Here is a 17,053-nt window from a genome sequence, read left to right as displayed (position 1 = left end):
ACTTAACAGGAAAAAACATGACATGCCATTTATACAATGAAAAAGCATAGCATGTTCCAGGTAACTAAGTACAGTGGCATCACCAGAATATCTGTCTCATCTGCTACAGTCTCCCCCTACAATGTTGTGTTTTGATTAAAAGGCTACTATACACTACATTTTATTTTGGGGGGTGAGAATAAACATCAAGAGTAGTTGAGGGTCCAGAAATGAGTCCTCTAGGGATGAGGAGGCATTCTTCTGGATGGGCTTTTAATGTTTTCTCCACAATCATCTGCCTCATTAACAAGTGTTTTTGTCTTATAAATCTTTGCTTTTATAAACTAATATGATTTCTTGTTCTGTTTTGAATGCACACTGATCTACACTTCAATAAGCCCATCACATATTTTCGCCATGTCATCTCTAGGCACTTTTTCTATAGTGTTATCATCTTCATTATCATTTATATAAGATCACCTTGATTCAGAAACATTTTAGCTATTTCAATTTGCCATTGGTTCATGAATGAACAACTGGGGCCTCTTCACCAATGTTCAAAACTTCAATATCCACTTCTTCCAGCTCATTGATGGACTCTGAAGATAAACATGCAAACAATTTTTGTATTTACAAGGAGGTCAGACATCATTTTCTTCTCACTTGACATACAGAATCCTTCAAAGTCACCACTTGTTCACCATCATCACTAAACATAGTCAGAGGTTAGGGGTTGTGCCAGGCATGCACAGCTGTGTCTTTAGTCACTGTGTTTCCAGTGTTGGCAGTAGTATATCCTTCATGCTGAACATCCTTCCTGCTAAACTGCTTTTGAAAACTTCACTGCTGCTAGCATGCTGTTCAAAAAAGTGTTTTTAACACTTATTCCTCATTGATCTAAGAATATCCTTTATTAATGGATCTAAGAATTGATTCCTCATTGATCTAAGAATATCCTAAATTAATGAAGTCACATTTGAGGGAAAGTACATGGCATATTCATTATTTTTTATGAGAATTTCAGCTGGAAGATGAGCAGAACAGTCGAGGAAAACAAAATCTTGCCATCATCATCTAGTCCAGCTTCCCTGAAGTAAGCATAAGTCCCCAGTACAAAATGTTTATGAAACTAATCAGAAAAGATGATATGGTGATCCATGGCTTTTTGTTAGCATAATAATGGAATGGTAAGAAATGCACTCCTTTAAAATAGTGAGGATGCATTTGCTTAGCACAGCAAAATTTCATTTATGTGTGCCTGCAGCATTAGCACAGCCCAATTTCATTTATGTGTGCCTGCAGCATTAGCACAGCCCAGCATGGTTATTCTGTCCTTGGCACCCGTAATTCCCATAGGAGCTGTCTCATCAGCTCTAGTCAGTGTCTTTCTGGGGCTGTAACTACAAACAGTAATGTTTTTTCATCCACATTATAGACGTGTTCTGGCATCAAATTTTCATCAGCAGTGACCTTGGCAAACTTGTCAATGAATTTCTCTGCTGCTTTGTGGCCAGCAGAGCTTTATCACCACAAATCTTTAAAAATTTAATGTTGTGTCTTTTCTTAAATTTCTTCAATCACCCTGTTGAAAATATGCAGCTCCCTTCCATTTTCAGTTTATGATAGATCTTTGCTTGTTTCATGATCAGCATACCATTAAGTGGCATGTGTTCATTGCATCACTGATGGATCCACTCTATACACAATTGAGATCTTCACTTTTAGCTTCATGCAATGTTCTCCTATTTTTCAGTAACTTCTGCTCATTGCTTTCCACAAAGAACTTCAACAGTTTATCCTTCTGTTTCTTCAGGTCATCTATGGTGATCATTCTAACACCATACCCTTTTGTAAGACAGTTCACACTTACGCCACTGCCCAGTTTCTCCAACAGCTTCATTCTGTGCTATAGGTATATATAAATGACTTCTCTTCTTTATCACTGTTACCCAAGGAGGTATCTGCATGCCTTTTGGACATTTTCAACAATACCTTTATACCACAGAACACAGAATAAGCAAACACACACAATGAGTAATGCATGCATGTCTTGGCCCATGTGGATATTGTGAGGAACCTCCCATTGGTGCATCCAGCCTGCACACATGCCATTTTATTGCCCTTTGTGGGCATGCTTGCATGGAGGGATCTGGGCATGTGTGGAAAATATACATCACAGCTGAAAACTGGCAGGAGGTTCTTTTTCCCTTGGGAATGCTAAATAAATCGTGTGTTGTGAGCCTGCACTTTGACTATGACCATCACATGAGATCGAGTGTGGAATTTTCTACTTGTGGCATCATGTCAGGACTCAAAATTTTTCAAATTCATTTCTAATGGATTTTCAAATTAGGGATGCTCAACTTGTACAACAGGTAAGCACAGGATACTTTTTATTTATTTATTTTTATTATTATTATTATACTTTAAGTTTTAGGGTACATGTGCACAATGTGCAGGTTAGTTACATATGTATACATGTGCCATGCTGGTGTGCTGCACCCATTAACTCGTCATTTAGCATTAGGTATATCTCCTAATGCTATCCCTCCCCCCTCCCCCCACCCCACCACAGTCCCCAGAGTGTGATGTTCCCCTTCCCGTGTCCATGTGTTCTCATTGTTCAATTCCCATCTATGAGTGAGAACATGCAGTGTTTGGTTTTTTGTCCTTGCGATAGTTTACTGAGAATGATGATTTCCAGTTTCATCCATGTCCCTACAAAGGACATGAGCTCATCATTTTTTATGGCTGCATAGTATTCCATGGTGTATATGAAGCACAGGATACTTTTAATGGTATTCGGAGGGACCCTAATTAGGGTGAGTGATCATTCTGAGAGGGCATCCCTAGCAGGAAGAGATACCAGAAGGAAAACTGAGATACATATAGAGTGGGTGTGGGGTAGCAAAACATTCTGGGATAGAAGTTGTAGGTCCAGGCCAGGCGTGGTAGATCACACCTATAATCCCAACACTTTGGGAGGCCTGGGTGGGTGAATCACCTGAGGTCAGGAGTTTGAGCCCAGCCTGGCCAATATGGTGAAACTCCATCTCTACTAAAAATATAAAAATTAGCCAAGCGTGGTGGTGGATGCCTGTAATATCAGTTAGGAGGCTGGGGCAGGAGAATCACTTGAACCTGGAAAGTGGAGGTTGCAATGAGCCAAGATCACACCACTTAACTCCAGCCTGGGTGACAGAGCGAGATTCCATCTCAATCAATCAATAAGTCGCAGGTCCAGGGCAAAGGTGTAGAACAGAAAGGGCATGCCTTACTTTTGGAGTACAACTTCAGGAGGAACTCAGGTTGTAGCCAAGGACAGAGAGGTGGGCAGCAGAGGCCAGATCAAGAAGGACTTCCATGTTATGCTGAGAAATCCAGACGTAACCCAGAAGGCAACATGGAACCAACAAGAGAGTAACTCCCTCTGGTGGGAAGCTAAGAATGGACTGAGTTAGGGAGGACCAAACACACACAGTGCCATGAATAGCTGCTGCAATTTTCCAGGCATGAACCAAGGCAGACCTCTAAACCCCAAGGCATTTCCGAGGTATGCAGTGTGGTGGAGCAAGGGTGCACCAGGTTCAAACCCATGGCTATTGGAAAAAAAGAAAGAGGACTTGTCTCCAGAAATGTCAACACAGAGAAGGGACTCTGTGGTATGATTGAACACAGTGAAGTAAGAATGGGACAAAAATGTGTGGATGGGACAGATTTTGGGCCTGCCCTTTTGCCTATTCCCTCTCTAGCATGTAGAAATCTACTCTGGCTCTCACTGACAACTATCGCTGACAAAGATAATCTTTTAAGGATGTAGATGAGATGGGAACTGAAAAGAAGTAGAATGTAAACTAGAATCAAAAATCCTAACAGAAGAAAAACAATGAACCTAGATAGACGCAAGCTCAATGCAAAAACCATCTTCTCTATGAAACCATCTCCTGACCCTGCCCTCACATGGCTGATCATCTTGGGGCTTCTCTGCACACCTGTCCTAGTCCTCTTCATTATTTTGGTGACTTTCTCAGGGTAGGAATGGAGGGAAGGTTTAGGAGGCAACGATACTATGGAATCCAAGACAGATTTGCGCAGGTACACAAGGGGGCATAGCCACAATAGCATGGTTTATAACAGCAAAACACTGGAAATTAACCAAACCATCTGCCAATAGAAGAATGAATAAAACAACTTGTGTTTTATTCATCCAATGCAATCTTCAATCAGAGCTACATCAGCTATGCCTACACCTATCCCATTCTCAGTAAGCAGAAATAGGATATATATGCAACATGATCACATATGTATACAGTTCATACAAAAGAATATCACATATTGTTGGTGAATATTTACCATTAGGAAACATGCATGTGGGGGTAGGGTGGAAAGAGGTTGGTTGGGATGGGGGAGTATAACACAGGTCTTCAGTTATACCTCTAATAGGCTTTGCACATGTATGTTTATTGCAGCACTATTCACAATAGCAAAGACTTGGAACCAACCCAAATGCCCATCAATGGTAGACTGGATGAAGAAAATGTGGCACATATACCCCCATGGAACACTATGCAGCCATAAAAAAGAATGAGTTCATGTCCTTTGCAGGGACATGGATGAAGCTGGAAACCATCATTCTCAGCAAACACAGCAACAGAAAACCAAACACCGCATGTTCTCACTCATAAGTGAGAGTTGAACAATGAGAACACATGGACAGAGGGAGGGGAACATCACACACCAGGGCCGTGGGTAGGGGGCTAGGGAAGGGATAGCATTAGGAGAAATACCTAATGTAGATGATGGGTTGATGGGTGCAGCAAACCACCATGGCACATGTATGCCTGTGTAACAAACCTGCACATTTTGCACATGTGTCCCAGAACCTAAAGTATAATAATAGTAAAAAAAAAAAAAAAAAAAAAAAAAAAAAAACTAGAAGTAAATATGGAAAAATATGTGATAAAGTTACCTTTACTTTTTATTATGTTTGAAATATTTGACATGATAAAAATTCTCAACTGATATTATGACCTAATGTATATTGTAATCTAAATATAAATATTGTAATCTAAATTTGTCCTTCCTTTTCATAATAAGTACAGGTAGAATCTTGCCTATATCCAATTTCACAGCAATGTAAAAACAGGTAAGTACTTATTTTTTTCCTATTTACCTGAAATATCTGCTTCAGGGAGAAGAGGGCCCTTCTCAAATCTCGTCCGCTGGAGTTGTATAGTTTTTCTGAAATAAAGAATAAAACATGTAAATTAATTAAACTGACTCTATTGACAGTGAAAACACAGACAGGATATGAATGGTAACAAAACTATCCCTGGAAAGGTAATGAAAGCCTATTCATTTCATTCAGGATACAGACCTTACCCCCAACCATAAGAAGAATGTTGCATATACATATCTGGTGTGTGACAGGTGGCATGGAATAATGTGTAGATGGGACAGATTTTGGGCCTGCCCTTTTGCCTATTCCCTCTCAAACAGGTAGAAATCCGCTCTGGCTATCACTGACAACTATCACCTAGATTTTTCACCCTCATCTCCCATCCTTCCTCTCTCCAGATCTCTATTTCCAGCTGTTTGCAGACCCTATTTTCCAGTTTATAAACTATTTCCACTTGATGGCCAACTATACCCAGAAAAACCCATGCAGCCGGAACAGAATCCATCCTTCTACCTCATGCCTGCCTTGCCTTACAGGCCCTGCACCCCCATGCTTTCTGCATCTCCTGTTCCTGGGGTGTGCTGGCTGCCTTGAGTGCTCCTCAGGTCCTAGGGTTCCCTAGGCAGCATGGGAGACCCAAGGGCAGCATGGCAGCTCTACAGACTAGCTGGCTCCTTCTAGTCACATGAGGGCCTCTGGGCAGGAAGCCAGCCTTAGCTCTGCCTGGGCCTGGGTTCTCACTCATGTTCAAGGATGGTTCTGGCCATGGGCAAGGCAGATGAAAGATCCCAGTCTTGGAATTCTCTGGCTGAAGACTTGGGCTGACTTCCATAAGCCCACTGTTGAGCAGTCACATTTCAAATATATGAGTTAGACCAGGCCTCAGGAAGAAGGAGGTGAGCTTAATACAGGGCCCATCCTCCAGAGATCACCATACAGCTAGAGAGACAGATGAGTATGCCACAATTACTAGCTGGCCAGAGTAACGGTGCTGCAAGGTGCTGAAGACACACCGGAGGGAGTCCTGTTCTGGTTATGCAGGACACCAAGGAGCACACATCCTGCTTAGCCTCCCAGCACCCACACTTGGTCCTGATCCAGGTGGCTCAGGTGTGCATAGGGTTGCATTCCTAGCACCCGATGCCAGACTTTTCCAATAGAATCACCCAGCGCATGTTTACTGAGAACCTGCTGGGTACAGTTAGAGGCACTAGGATACCACAGTGAAGAATGGAATTATCAGGAGCAAAGGCTAAGTAATCAGACTGCCCGCATTCCAAACCTGGTGTCACCATTTACTAGCTATGTGACCTTGAACAAAACACTTTACATCTCTAAGCCTTGGATTCTCCATCTGTAAAATGGGAACAGACAATATTACAGGAAAATGGGTTCTGTGTTAAATTAAGCATGTGTACTATGGAGTGGAATGCAAAACATCATTTAAAGTGTTTAGATATAATAAAGGCATCCAAAACAATGTCACATCATTCGCCAACCACCTTGGGCTTCAATTCTAGCCTAAAGGGATACAGGGCAGAGCCACATTCCCCCCTTGTGCAAGTGGCACGGAACAAATGGCCCCAGAAGAGTTTGCAGAAGTCTAGTGACAGAAAGGATATGCTGATTTTTCACAGTGGCCCAGGAAATGGATAGGACCCCACTAAGAGAGATTTAACAGGACACAGATAGGTAAAGCTCAGTATTTGCTTGGCAGTTATTTCTTCAAAGGCCTCCCTGCCAAACAGATTGCCTTCTGGCAAAGAACAGAGGGGTCCTGTGGAAACTCCCACTACATGACATCACTTCCCCATTTAAACCCTTCAGTGGCTGCCCACCGCAGCCAGAATGAAATCCAAAATCCTTTGCACGGTCTGCCAAGCCCTTGGTCACACAGCCCCCTCCCTTGCTGTATTACAGACACTGTGGTTTTCTCTCACATCCTGGGGTAGTGCAGGCTCCTCCAAACTCACAACTTAATACATATTGCTGCTAAGTGGCAGGGGCAAGATACTGTGGGGTGGGGGTCTGGGGAGTGGTATGTGACTCCAAAGATTCCCTGTTGTTTGACCACTGTGGAATCTACCACCTCTAAATAGAATATGCAGCCCACAAACACTTGCTAATTATGAAGAGTTGTGATTAAGAGAAAAATGCATCACCTTTCTAAAAAGTAGGAGCCTAGAAAGCTCCAGAGGAATCAACCATCCCCAATCTGAACATCTAATTCATCTCCGACCCGAAGAAACAAGGCCCTGGTGACTCTCAGGCTGACCTCTAAAGAGTCTGTGTGGCCTCAACATATGAGTAATAAATAGAGTGGGTTTCCTACTGCATCACGCCTGGAGTAGAACCCTGGTCTCTGGGGTGATCACACTTCTTCCAGCTTTCACAGCTAACATCTGAGAATCCCCAAATCCCAGAGAAACAGACTTTGTTTTTTGCCAATACTACTTCTAATAAATAAGTATACAACTACCAAGTGAAAGCATGGGCCATGTATACCACCAAAGAAGTGGACCAGATTTATCCTATCCAGGAAGAACATCAGTAGAAAAGAGCCAATTCCAGGTAACTCTTAAGTCAATAGGCTGCCGGGCACCGTGGCTCAGGCCTGTAATCCCAGCACTTTGGGAGGCCGAGGCAGGCGGATCACTTGAGGTCAGGAGTTCAAGACCAGTCTGGTCAACATGGTGAAAGCCCGTCTCTATTAAAAATACAAAAATTTGCCAGGCATGGTGGCACATGCCTGTAATCCCAGCTACTTGGGAAGCTGAGACAGAAGAATCTCGTGAACCTGGGAGGTGGGGATTGCAGTGAGCTGAGATCATGTCACTGCACTCCAGCCTAGGTGACAGGGCAAGAACCTGTCTCAAACAAAACAAAACAAAACAAAACAAAAACAGCAATAGGCTTGCATTAGACCTTCTTACTTGTTAGCAGATGACAAGCAGAAATATGTCATAAGTAGACTCAAAATATCATAGTTAAAGTCTCCTTTAGTTACTAGTGACATATTATTGTTTCTGATTCATCTAAATGAAGATCATCATTAGTTGTGTTCTGATCATTAAGGTTTTACAACTTGGTGCTGTAGTCAAAATAATCAGTTTTTAAAATACAAATTAAATATTAGTAGAAAAAATCAGCTGAGAATGACTGCTAATATTTTGTTGAAAATTTCTGCATCTATAATCATAAGAAATACTGGTTTATAGTTTCTTTTCTTGCAATGGTGTTATTGAGACAATGCGAATTTTGTGAGTTGGGGGTACTCCTTCCCCTTCTGCTTTCAGAAGAGATTTGTATAGACTTTGTGTTATTTATTCAATTTCTTCATTAATATAGGGCTATTCTGATTATCTCTTTGTTCTTCAATGAAGTTTGTTCATTTGTGTCTTTCAAGGAATTTGTCCATTTAAGTTGTTAAATGTATGGGCATAAAGCTGTTCATATTCTCTGTCATCCTTTTATTAACTGTAGCAATGTCCTTTTATACCTGGTATTGGTAATTTGTGTCTTCTATTTTACTTGGTCAGTGACTAGAAATCTATCAATTTTATTTTAGCCTTTTTCAAGAATCAGCTATTGATTTCATCAGAGGTTTTTTCCTGCTGCTTTTCTGATTTCTATTTCATTATTTCCTTTCGTTTGCTTTGAGTTTAGTTTGCTCTCCTAGTTTCTTCAGGTAGAAATTTAAATGATTTGAGACCCATATTGTTGCTAATAGAAGTATTTAATGCTATAAGTTCATCTCTAAGTACTGCTTCAACTGCTTCCTGTAAATTTTGATATATTGTTTTCACTTTCATTTATTTGAAAATTTTATTAATATTGAATTCAGAGGGGAATAACTTAACCTTGTGATTTTTTTGACCCATGGTTTATTAAGGTGTATTGTTTAATTTCCAAATATTTAGAGATTTTCCAGATATCTTTCTGTTACTAATTTCTAATTTAATTTATTTGTGGTCAGAACATATACTTTATCAAATCTTTTAGATTTATTAAGGCTTATTTTATGGCCCGGAATATGGCTTATCCTGGTGAATGTCTCACGTACACTTTAAAAGAACATGTATTCTGCTGTTATTGAGTGGCTGTTCTATAAATATCCACTATATCAAATTGAGTAACAGTGGTGTCCACATCTTCTATATTCTTACTGACTTTCCATTTACTTGTTCTATAGATTAGTGTGAAAGGAGAGTTGAAGTCTCCAACTATTACAGTGGATTTGTGTATTTCTTCTTTCATCTTTATGAGTTCCTGCTTTAGGTGCTTTGAAGTTCTGTTGGTAGGTGTGCTTACATTTGGGATTGTTGTGGCTTCTTGGTGTATTGAACTTTTATTGCTATGTAATACCTCTCTTCATCCCTGTCAATATTCCCTGTTTTAAAGTCTACTTTTCTGACATGAATATGGCCACTTTGGGTTAGTGAATGGTGTATCTTTTTCTATCCTTTTATTTTTAAACTATCTATGTAGAATTTCTTATATAGTTGCATCTTGCTTATATGCAATCTGACCATTTTCTTCTAATTGCTATGCATTCACTGTATTTTTAACCTCTGCGACATCACAACTTACTCTTCAGTGGCACTAGAACCAAAGACCTCGGCAGGTTCTGACGCCATCTCGAACTCTTTGATAAAAAGCATCCTTCTACAAATGCCAAAGATATCTCCCAGTGGTGCCAAAAACCTCTCCTCTTTTTTGCCAAATGTCATTTAATTAAAATAAACTACAATTTCTAATCGAGAAGTACTTTTCATTCCAACTATCTTTAATTTTCAAAACGAAACCTTTACAGTCATTTGTTTAAATTGTCTATTTCAAACAAAACTGAGTAAGAAAATATGTAGTACTGTTCCCAAATAATGATTTTTGTTGTTTTAAGCAAGAGAATTCTCACTACAGACTTTGGAGATGCACAAATGTTAATGTAAGTTTTGTTTTTCAATATCAAAGCTCAAAAGAACAGCTAATCTATATAAAAATATTACCTATTTTGGCTGAAATGTCCCTTAAAATGCTTTTCTTTTTAATTCCCTATGGTATAAAGCACCAGACAAGGTCTTGATCAGAAATCCCACCATGTGGCATCTGTTACATTGTAACTTTTTTTATCCTTCATACAAATGGCTAGCAGTGATATTTCATTTTTTGACAGATACCTTCTCTTGAACTACTGCAAACCTTTAATATTTATAAGCATTCAATATTTTAACAAATGTTATGCATTAGTCCCTATATCACATGAGAGCAATACTAGCGTCATCATCATGGTTGAAATAAAAGTAACAAAATATTTATTTAAAGGAATATTACTCTAGAGTACTGTCTTTGGAAAGACAATTCCATAATACATTCTCTCTCTACAAAGAACAATACTGTGGTTTAAAATGAAATCACAGTGCTTTATTAAAACTCAAAGCTACCTGCTATGTTTAAAACAGTGGTACCAAAAAGCCTCTCTGCCTAAACCTATCTTATTCTGTTGATTCGTAACATACATTTTAAGAGACACCTCAGTCTACCTAGAGGCTTAGGAAGGATTAGGATGCAAGGATGTTTGTAAATGACATATAATTTGTCATTTTACATGAGGCACAATTTCTGCTGGTAGAAGAGGATCCAGCAGGCATTTCACTATGTCAGACATCATGCCCAAACCAGCAACTTTGATGTGACAGCCCTTTGATGTGGTTCAAGAGAGGCCCACACAGACCAAAGGAGAAGCACTTCTTCCCACAGCCCAGGTCCTGGGTTCCTTGCTGCAGGACTAACAATGCCATGGGAGGTGTCGTCTGGAGCTTTATCTGCTGGGTAACATTCCAAGTTCAAGAAACCAGGCATTCCATTTGTGTTGCATCCAAGTTTCACCACACAGAAACTTCACCAAGGCTGTGCAGGCCTCTCCTTCAGCTGAGACTAGAATGTGAAGGGCTCACCCAGGAACGGTACCTGGCCTGCCAGATTCCCAAAGACATTCTTTACATCACTCTTGGATCCATTTCCTGTGGAACTCCAATCACCCCTTCTTTAGAAGCAGCCTGTCTATGTAGATTCAGGTATTTTCAGTCTGGGTTATGCAGGTGTGTGCAAGGATTCCTCGAGGTAGGATGACTGACAGACATCGTGCTCCCTAGTTCTGCAATCCAATTCTCTACTCTGCAGGCTGTGCTCACTGTGTGGGTCTCCCACGTGTATATGTGGGTGTGTGTGTGTGCAGATGCATGTGCACATATGACTTCAATCTGTGGTTGGCACAGCCTAGTTGCAGGTCCACTGACCCTCCAGCTACATGCAATATACTGTATAGACTGTCCTAACAGCTCCTGAATCTCAAGGAAAGGAATTCAAGTGTGCCCACTGCCTGAAAATCAGGCAAAGCAAAATAAAGTAGATTCCACATGTGGTGCAGAAGGGGGCTGTAGACTACCCTAAGCCAGCAAGAGGGCAGCTGCAGAGGCTTCACCTATATGCGAATCCCAAACTTTTCTCGTGAGTTCGCAGAGGTTCTCCTTGCTTCTCTTTGCTTACCTTGGCCATGAACACATGTCAGTGAGGGCAGTACAGCTCCAGTCAGGGGAGGTTGCAGGGGAGCAGATGGTTCCTGCCATCCCAGACTCAGCTGGAAAGCTCTAAATCAGAGCATCAAGGAAAAAGAGGTGCTGAGCAACCAAGAGATGATACTGTGGGTCCCTTCCTGGTGAATGTCAAAAAAGCATAAAAAGGCCGGGCACAGTGGCTCACATGTGTAATCCCAGCACTTTGGGAGGCCAGGGCCGGCAGATCACTTGAGCCAAGAAATTTGAGACTAGACTGAGCAACCTGGTGAAATCCTGCCTCTACAAAAAAAAATACAAAAATTAGCCAGTGGTGGTGGCCTATAGCCCCAGCTACTCGGGAGGCTGAGGTGGGAGGACTGCTTGAACCCAGGAGGTCAAGGCTGCAGTGAGCCGTGATCATGCCACTGTACTCCAGCCTTGGCGACAGAGCGGAGGTGACAGGGCTGTCACATCAGAGTTGCTGGTTTGGGCATGATGTCTGACATAGGGAAATGCCTGCTGGATCCTCTTCTACCTACCAGCAGAAATTGTATCTCTTTCTCAAAAAAAAAAAAAAAAAGTATAACAGTAAAACTCAAAGCAAAAATTGGGGCTGAGATCAAACTGGAGTCATTAAAATTTGCCTTTCTCCTGAAGCTCTGGGACTGCCAGGTGGGAGGTGTGCAAAGAGGTCCCCCCAGCACAGCCCCAAGGGGTGGCCAGCAGCCAATGAGAGCTAAGGCTGCAGAAGGTCCTGGGGAAGTACTGCTGATTGCTGATTCCAGCAGCTGGGGAGAAGCTGGGGGCAGGCTGATTATACATCCCTTACTTTTAGGTTAAGTACAGCTTGCACTTGGCCAATAAATAAATGAAGAAACATATGCATTTTTTCTCCCATCGCTTCCAAATTAAATCTGCCTGGGGTATACTCATTTGGGTAGCATTAGCCTTTGAGTAAATGCAATTAGAAGCCTATCTTTGGTAACGACAAGAAGGTGTAATCAGAACATTATTTGTGGAAGTCTTTAGAACTGCCCCTCCATCCTTTCTTGCCATGTTTCTTGCCTTTTAAAATGAACTATGTCCCTTTAATAGTTGCAATCATGTATTATGCTGTAAACTAGCTTGTAATAACAAGAGTAGAGGGCAAAGCATTGGAGACCCCTGGGGACCATTCCTGCTTTGTCTCAAAACCCCTTTGTGGCCCACAAAGATCAGTGCTGAAAAGTACAGCCAAAGGGGTGCTATGCTTCCTGTTCAGCCAAGAGCACAATGAAGAAAACTTCAGCGTGTGGGGAAAGACAGACCAGAACATTAATTAGAAGGGCCCAGTGAGAAAAATGAGAACCAATTTACATCAGTGAAAGAATATGTAGGGGGAGGAACAAAAATCCCCTTCAAGAACGGAAGTAGGGGAGTGAAAGATACATCTACAGTATCACGCTTTGGGGTCTATAAAAATCGCTGAACTGTGAGACTAATAATTACAGCACATGCTTCTCTCATCAAGTGTCAAATACATTAACGAAGCTCCCCGTGGGAAAACCTGGACCACGTCCCCAGAGCCTCTCCTCTGCTCAGGGAAGACAATAACTTTCCTTTTTCCCCTGGGCTGCTGCAAAGTATACCACGTTTCAAGAGGAGATTTATTCATAGGCGCAATGTCCAGGCCTACACTGACAGTCTGTTGGCAGCAGTTACTGACAATACAACCATCATGGTTTTTCAGGTGCAGCCATGAGAAATTAGCTCCTTATCTGCCAGGCATTTAGCTGTGTGCCATTTGCTCTTCAAACACCAGTCAGAGAGAGTTGGTGAAAAACAACTCTGTGAAACACGACCCAAGACAGCCTCTAGAAAATGAGTGGCCAGGCTTGGGTGACGCCCATTTCCCTAGCCAGGAAGCACGCAACCCAAGTTACTGTCAGCACTGAGGCAAGAGAATTGGACTCTAGACCTTGTTCTCATGAACTCAAATGCGGCACGTGACAAACGAACCCCCAGGAAGCATGGCTCTTTTCAACCTGCAGCCTCACTCCACTATTACCTGCTGATGTTTTCAAGAGAAAATATGGCATCACGAAAACTTTATTTTACAGTGGAAAAAAATTGCTTGGTCGGACTTTGGAAATCTTATTTTCCTGTGATTTTGAAGCTTGTTGGAGTTATGGCCTCCATATACAAGTTGTAAAAAAAAAAAAAAAAAAGTTCAGATACACAAGATGTTAATACAATTTCAGGGATATGGATGCCCAGAAACTTCCTGTGGTCTTTCAGGACATTCTATGAACTGCAGGGTAAAAATCATGGACTGAATCCAACATCTTCATTGAACAGGTGAAGAAATGTAGGCAGAGGGGTACCATAGATGCTGGCCCCAGAGCTGGGGCTGGAGCCTCAAGGAAATGCAGAAGAGTAACTGAAAATGGCTAACAGAAATGGAATTGGCCGTATGATGTGATTGTACAATAAAAATAAGGTAGACAACTGAGCCACTGAAACTCACTCACATCCTAGCCACGACATTTATGCCACCGTGTAAATTCAGAGAGAAAACACACACATGCCAAAGCAAAGGCTTTGCTTTTGAGAAGTCTGACTCATCCCTTTTGTCTGTGGGGATGACTGTGAGTAGTGGAGGCCTGAGGTACCCCTGATTTAGCCTGAGGATGAGGAGGCTACACGTGAACAATGACAAGGTCATGAGACCTGGTAAGACAGAAGACTGCTTAAGAAGAACTTATTGAAATCCCAATTCCCTTGGATTATAATCACATTTTAAATACTTATGAGTATATAAACCTTACAATAATCTTAATGATTGGTTATCTACTAGGTAGGTGCTATGCTGAGCATGAGGTTATAATTGTAAATGAAAACAGTCTCAGCCGTTGGTTTATCAGTTGTAACAAACGTACCACATTCATGCAAGATTTTACTAATGGGAAATTGGGGAAGCTTGAGGGGATATATGGGAACAAACTTTTGCCCAATACTTTTTTCCATAAAATTTCGCCTATTTGGGGAGACAGACATGTCCCCAAACCATGGCAATGTCATGTGACAAGGTGATGGTAACACTAAGGGTTCCCAGAGGAAGGAGTGGCAGAACCTGTGAGCCTGGGGATGGAGAGTGGAGGTTCAGATGAGGTGACATGGAACAAAATGAACCACAGTGAGAAATGCTGTGCAAAGAGGGAAACTGAGGAAGAGAAAATAGTGTCCCCAGCATCTAATATTTCAATAAATGATTTAATTTTTAAGACCACGTGGAGGACTGGAAAGAACACGGGAGGATCAGATATCATCCAGATTCCTAATTCCCTCAACATCTGGCCTGGTCACAGCTTTACAGGTTAGCTAAACCCAAGAACATTCTGGAGTCTTGCTTTCTGTAAATGGGCCAAATACATAGCCCTACTCTACCATGTTTATTTGGCCATACTGTCACAGAAGATGTGAAAATCATATCCATATTCATAACGGCTAAAACTTCAAAGCATCCAAGATGTCCCCCACCCACCGAAGGTGAGGATACACAAACTAGTACATCCATACAATGGAGTGTTTATTATTCAGCAATAAAAAGAAATGAGCTGTCAAGCCACAAAAAGACACAGAAGAAACTTAAATGCATATTGATAAGTGAAAGAAGCCAGTCTGAAAAAGGCTACATACTACACATACATAGTGAACTCCATGACATTCTGTAAGTAGCATAACCGTGGAGACTGTAAAAAGATCAGTGGTTGCCTGGGGTTTGGAGGAGGGAGGGAAGGATGAACAAATGGTCCACAGGGGATTGTTCGGGCAGTGAAACTCTTATTCTGTATGATACTGTAATGGTGGATAGTACCATTATACATTTGTCAAAACCCACAGAATATACACCATAAAGAGTGAACCTTAATATAAAGTATGGACTGCACTTAATAACTATCTGCCAATATTGGTTTATCAGTTATAACAAATGTATCACATTCATGCAAGATGTTACTAATGGGAAATTGGGGAAGGTTGACGGGGTATATGGGAGCAAATTTTTGCCCAATATTTTTTCTGTAAAATTTAAACTACTCTTTCCCAAAATGAAGTCTGCTTTAAAAATTATATCCAAAGGCAAGCCCACAGGAAGTGGGAGAGGCCCCAGGCTCATGGAGAGCACAACTCTTTACAACCCCTTCCGCAAACACATGCAGCCCCAGGCCTGGGATTTGGCATTTTCTGCCATGAATCATCGCTTATCTGTCCATGCACACTTCTGTGATCTCCCCACACCAGGGCCAGCTCTCATCCGCAGTGGTTTCCCTCCAGCCCCTGGCAGTGTCTGGCTGGGGTAGGTGCTTGGTGTTCATGCTGATGGGCAAGTGTATGTGTTCTAAGGCGTGAGTTAACCCGGGATTCCATAGATGAGCTTCAGACACATCTGTATCTACTCTGAGTTCCTAAAGGGAAGGGTACAAGTAATTTTTAGGACACTGGATGTTCCAGATGCTTCTTTGTTACCTTCAGCAGGCAATCCTAACTCCTCCTGTCTTTCCTTCTTTCAAACAATCACTGACCATTCATTCTGCCACAAGGGCTATGCCAAATGGGAGAGTAAAATGATGCATGGGGCAGAGCACTAGTTTTCAGGAAGCTTAAGTTGGCGGAGAAGATGATTTGTCAACAAAGAGGACAGCCCAGTATTGCAGGAGCTGGAACCCAGAAAGGTGTCAAATGAAGGAGCCCTCCCCACTTATTGTAGGAGGCAAACGGCCTTCAAAGAGCTACTCACCAAGAGGCTGCAAAAGACTTTAAGTCATAAAATTATGTATGCGGTTGCTTGCCTGTCATTACCATCTGCTGAGCCCCACCCAGTTCCACACCCATTTGGTCTGGTTACCTTGGGACCCACTGGCCCCATCCTCATCTGTACTGAGGACGAAAGCCCAAGCAAAGCCATTTATACTTCTATTCTGAATTAGTTCATCGGACACTATTTTTCCCTCTGAATTGGAGGGAGTGAGTCAGCTTTGGGGCCCCAGCAAAGTCCACGTCCATTTGCTCCCATCTTTGCATTTCCAAAATTGTCCCTTTGTGGAAGCAAAAGGGCCCAAGTCAGCTGATGAAGGCCACTTAATAGATCAAAATGCTGTCTCAAACCTGCCATTTTCCCTCTCAGAATCAAAGAATGGTAGGGAGTAAAGGGTCCTCAGAGACCTCCCTCTGCAGAGAGGTTGAACTGCTCACCCAAGCCATGGAAGATCTGTGTACAGGTGCCCGGAGGAGGCAGCACCGTGATGCTGTTCCTCTAAAAAGGCTGCTGACCTAGGTAAGCAGATAAGTGGCATCTCAAACG

At 41.9% G+C, this 17,053-nt stretch overlaps 1 protein-coding gene across 13 annotated transcripts in view; it reads right to left on the bottom strand.

The window, feature by feature from the left end:
• FHOD3 (formin homology 2 domain containing 3) overlaps positions 1-17,053 on the bottom strand; it is a 479,946-nt gene that overhangs the window by 269,960 nt on the left and 192,933 nt on the right. For all 13 annotated transcript variants that reach the window (XM_031003628.3, XM_055368089.2, XM_055368091.2 and 10 more), the window contains one exon: positions 5,153-5,220. In XM_031003628.3, the coding sequence (XP_030859488.2) occupies positions 5,153-5,220 (68 nt within the window). The remainder of the gene's footprint in view (positions 1-5,152; positions 5,221-17,053) is intronic.

Source organism: Gorilla gorilla, chromosome 17 (assembly GCF_029281585.2).
Source record: "Gorilla gorilla gorilla isolate KB3781 chromosome 17, NHGRI_mGorGor1-v2.1_pri, whole genome shotgun sequence".
Taxonomy (NCBI): Eukaryota; Metazoa; Chordata; class Mammalia; order Primates; family Hominidae; genus Gorilla; species Gorilla gorilla.
This window is presented reverse-complemented; position numbering and strand designations above follow the sequence as displayed.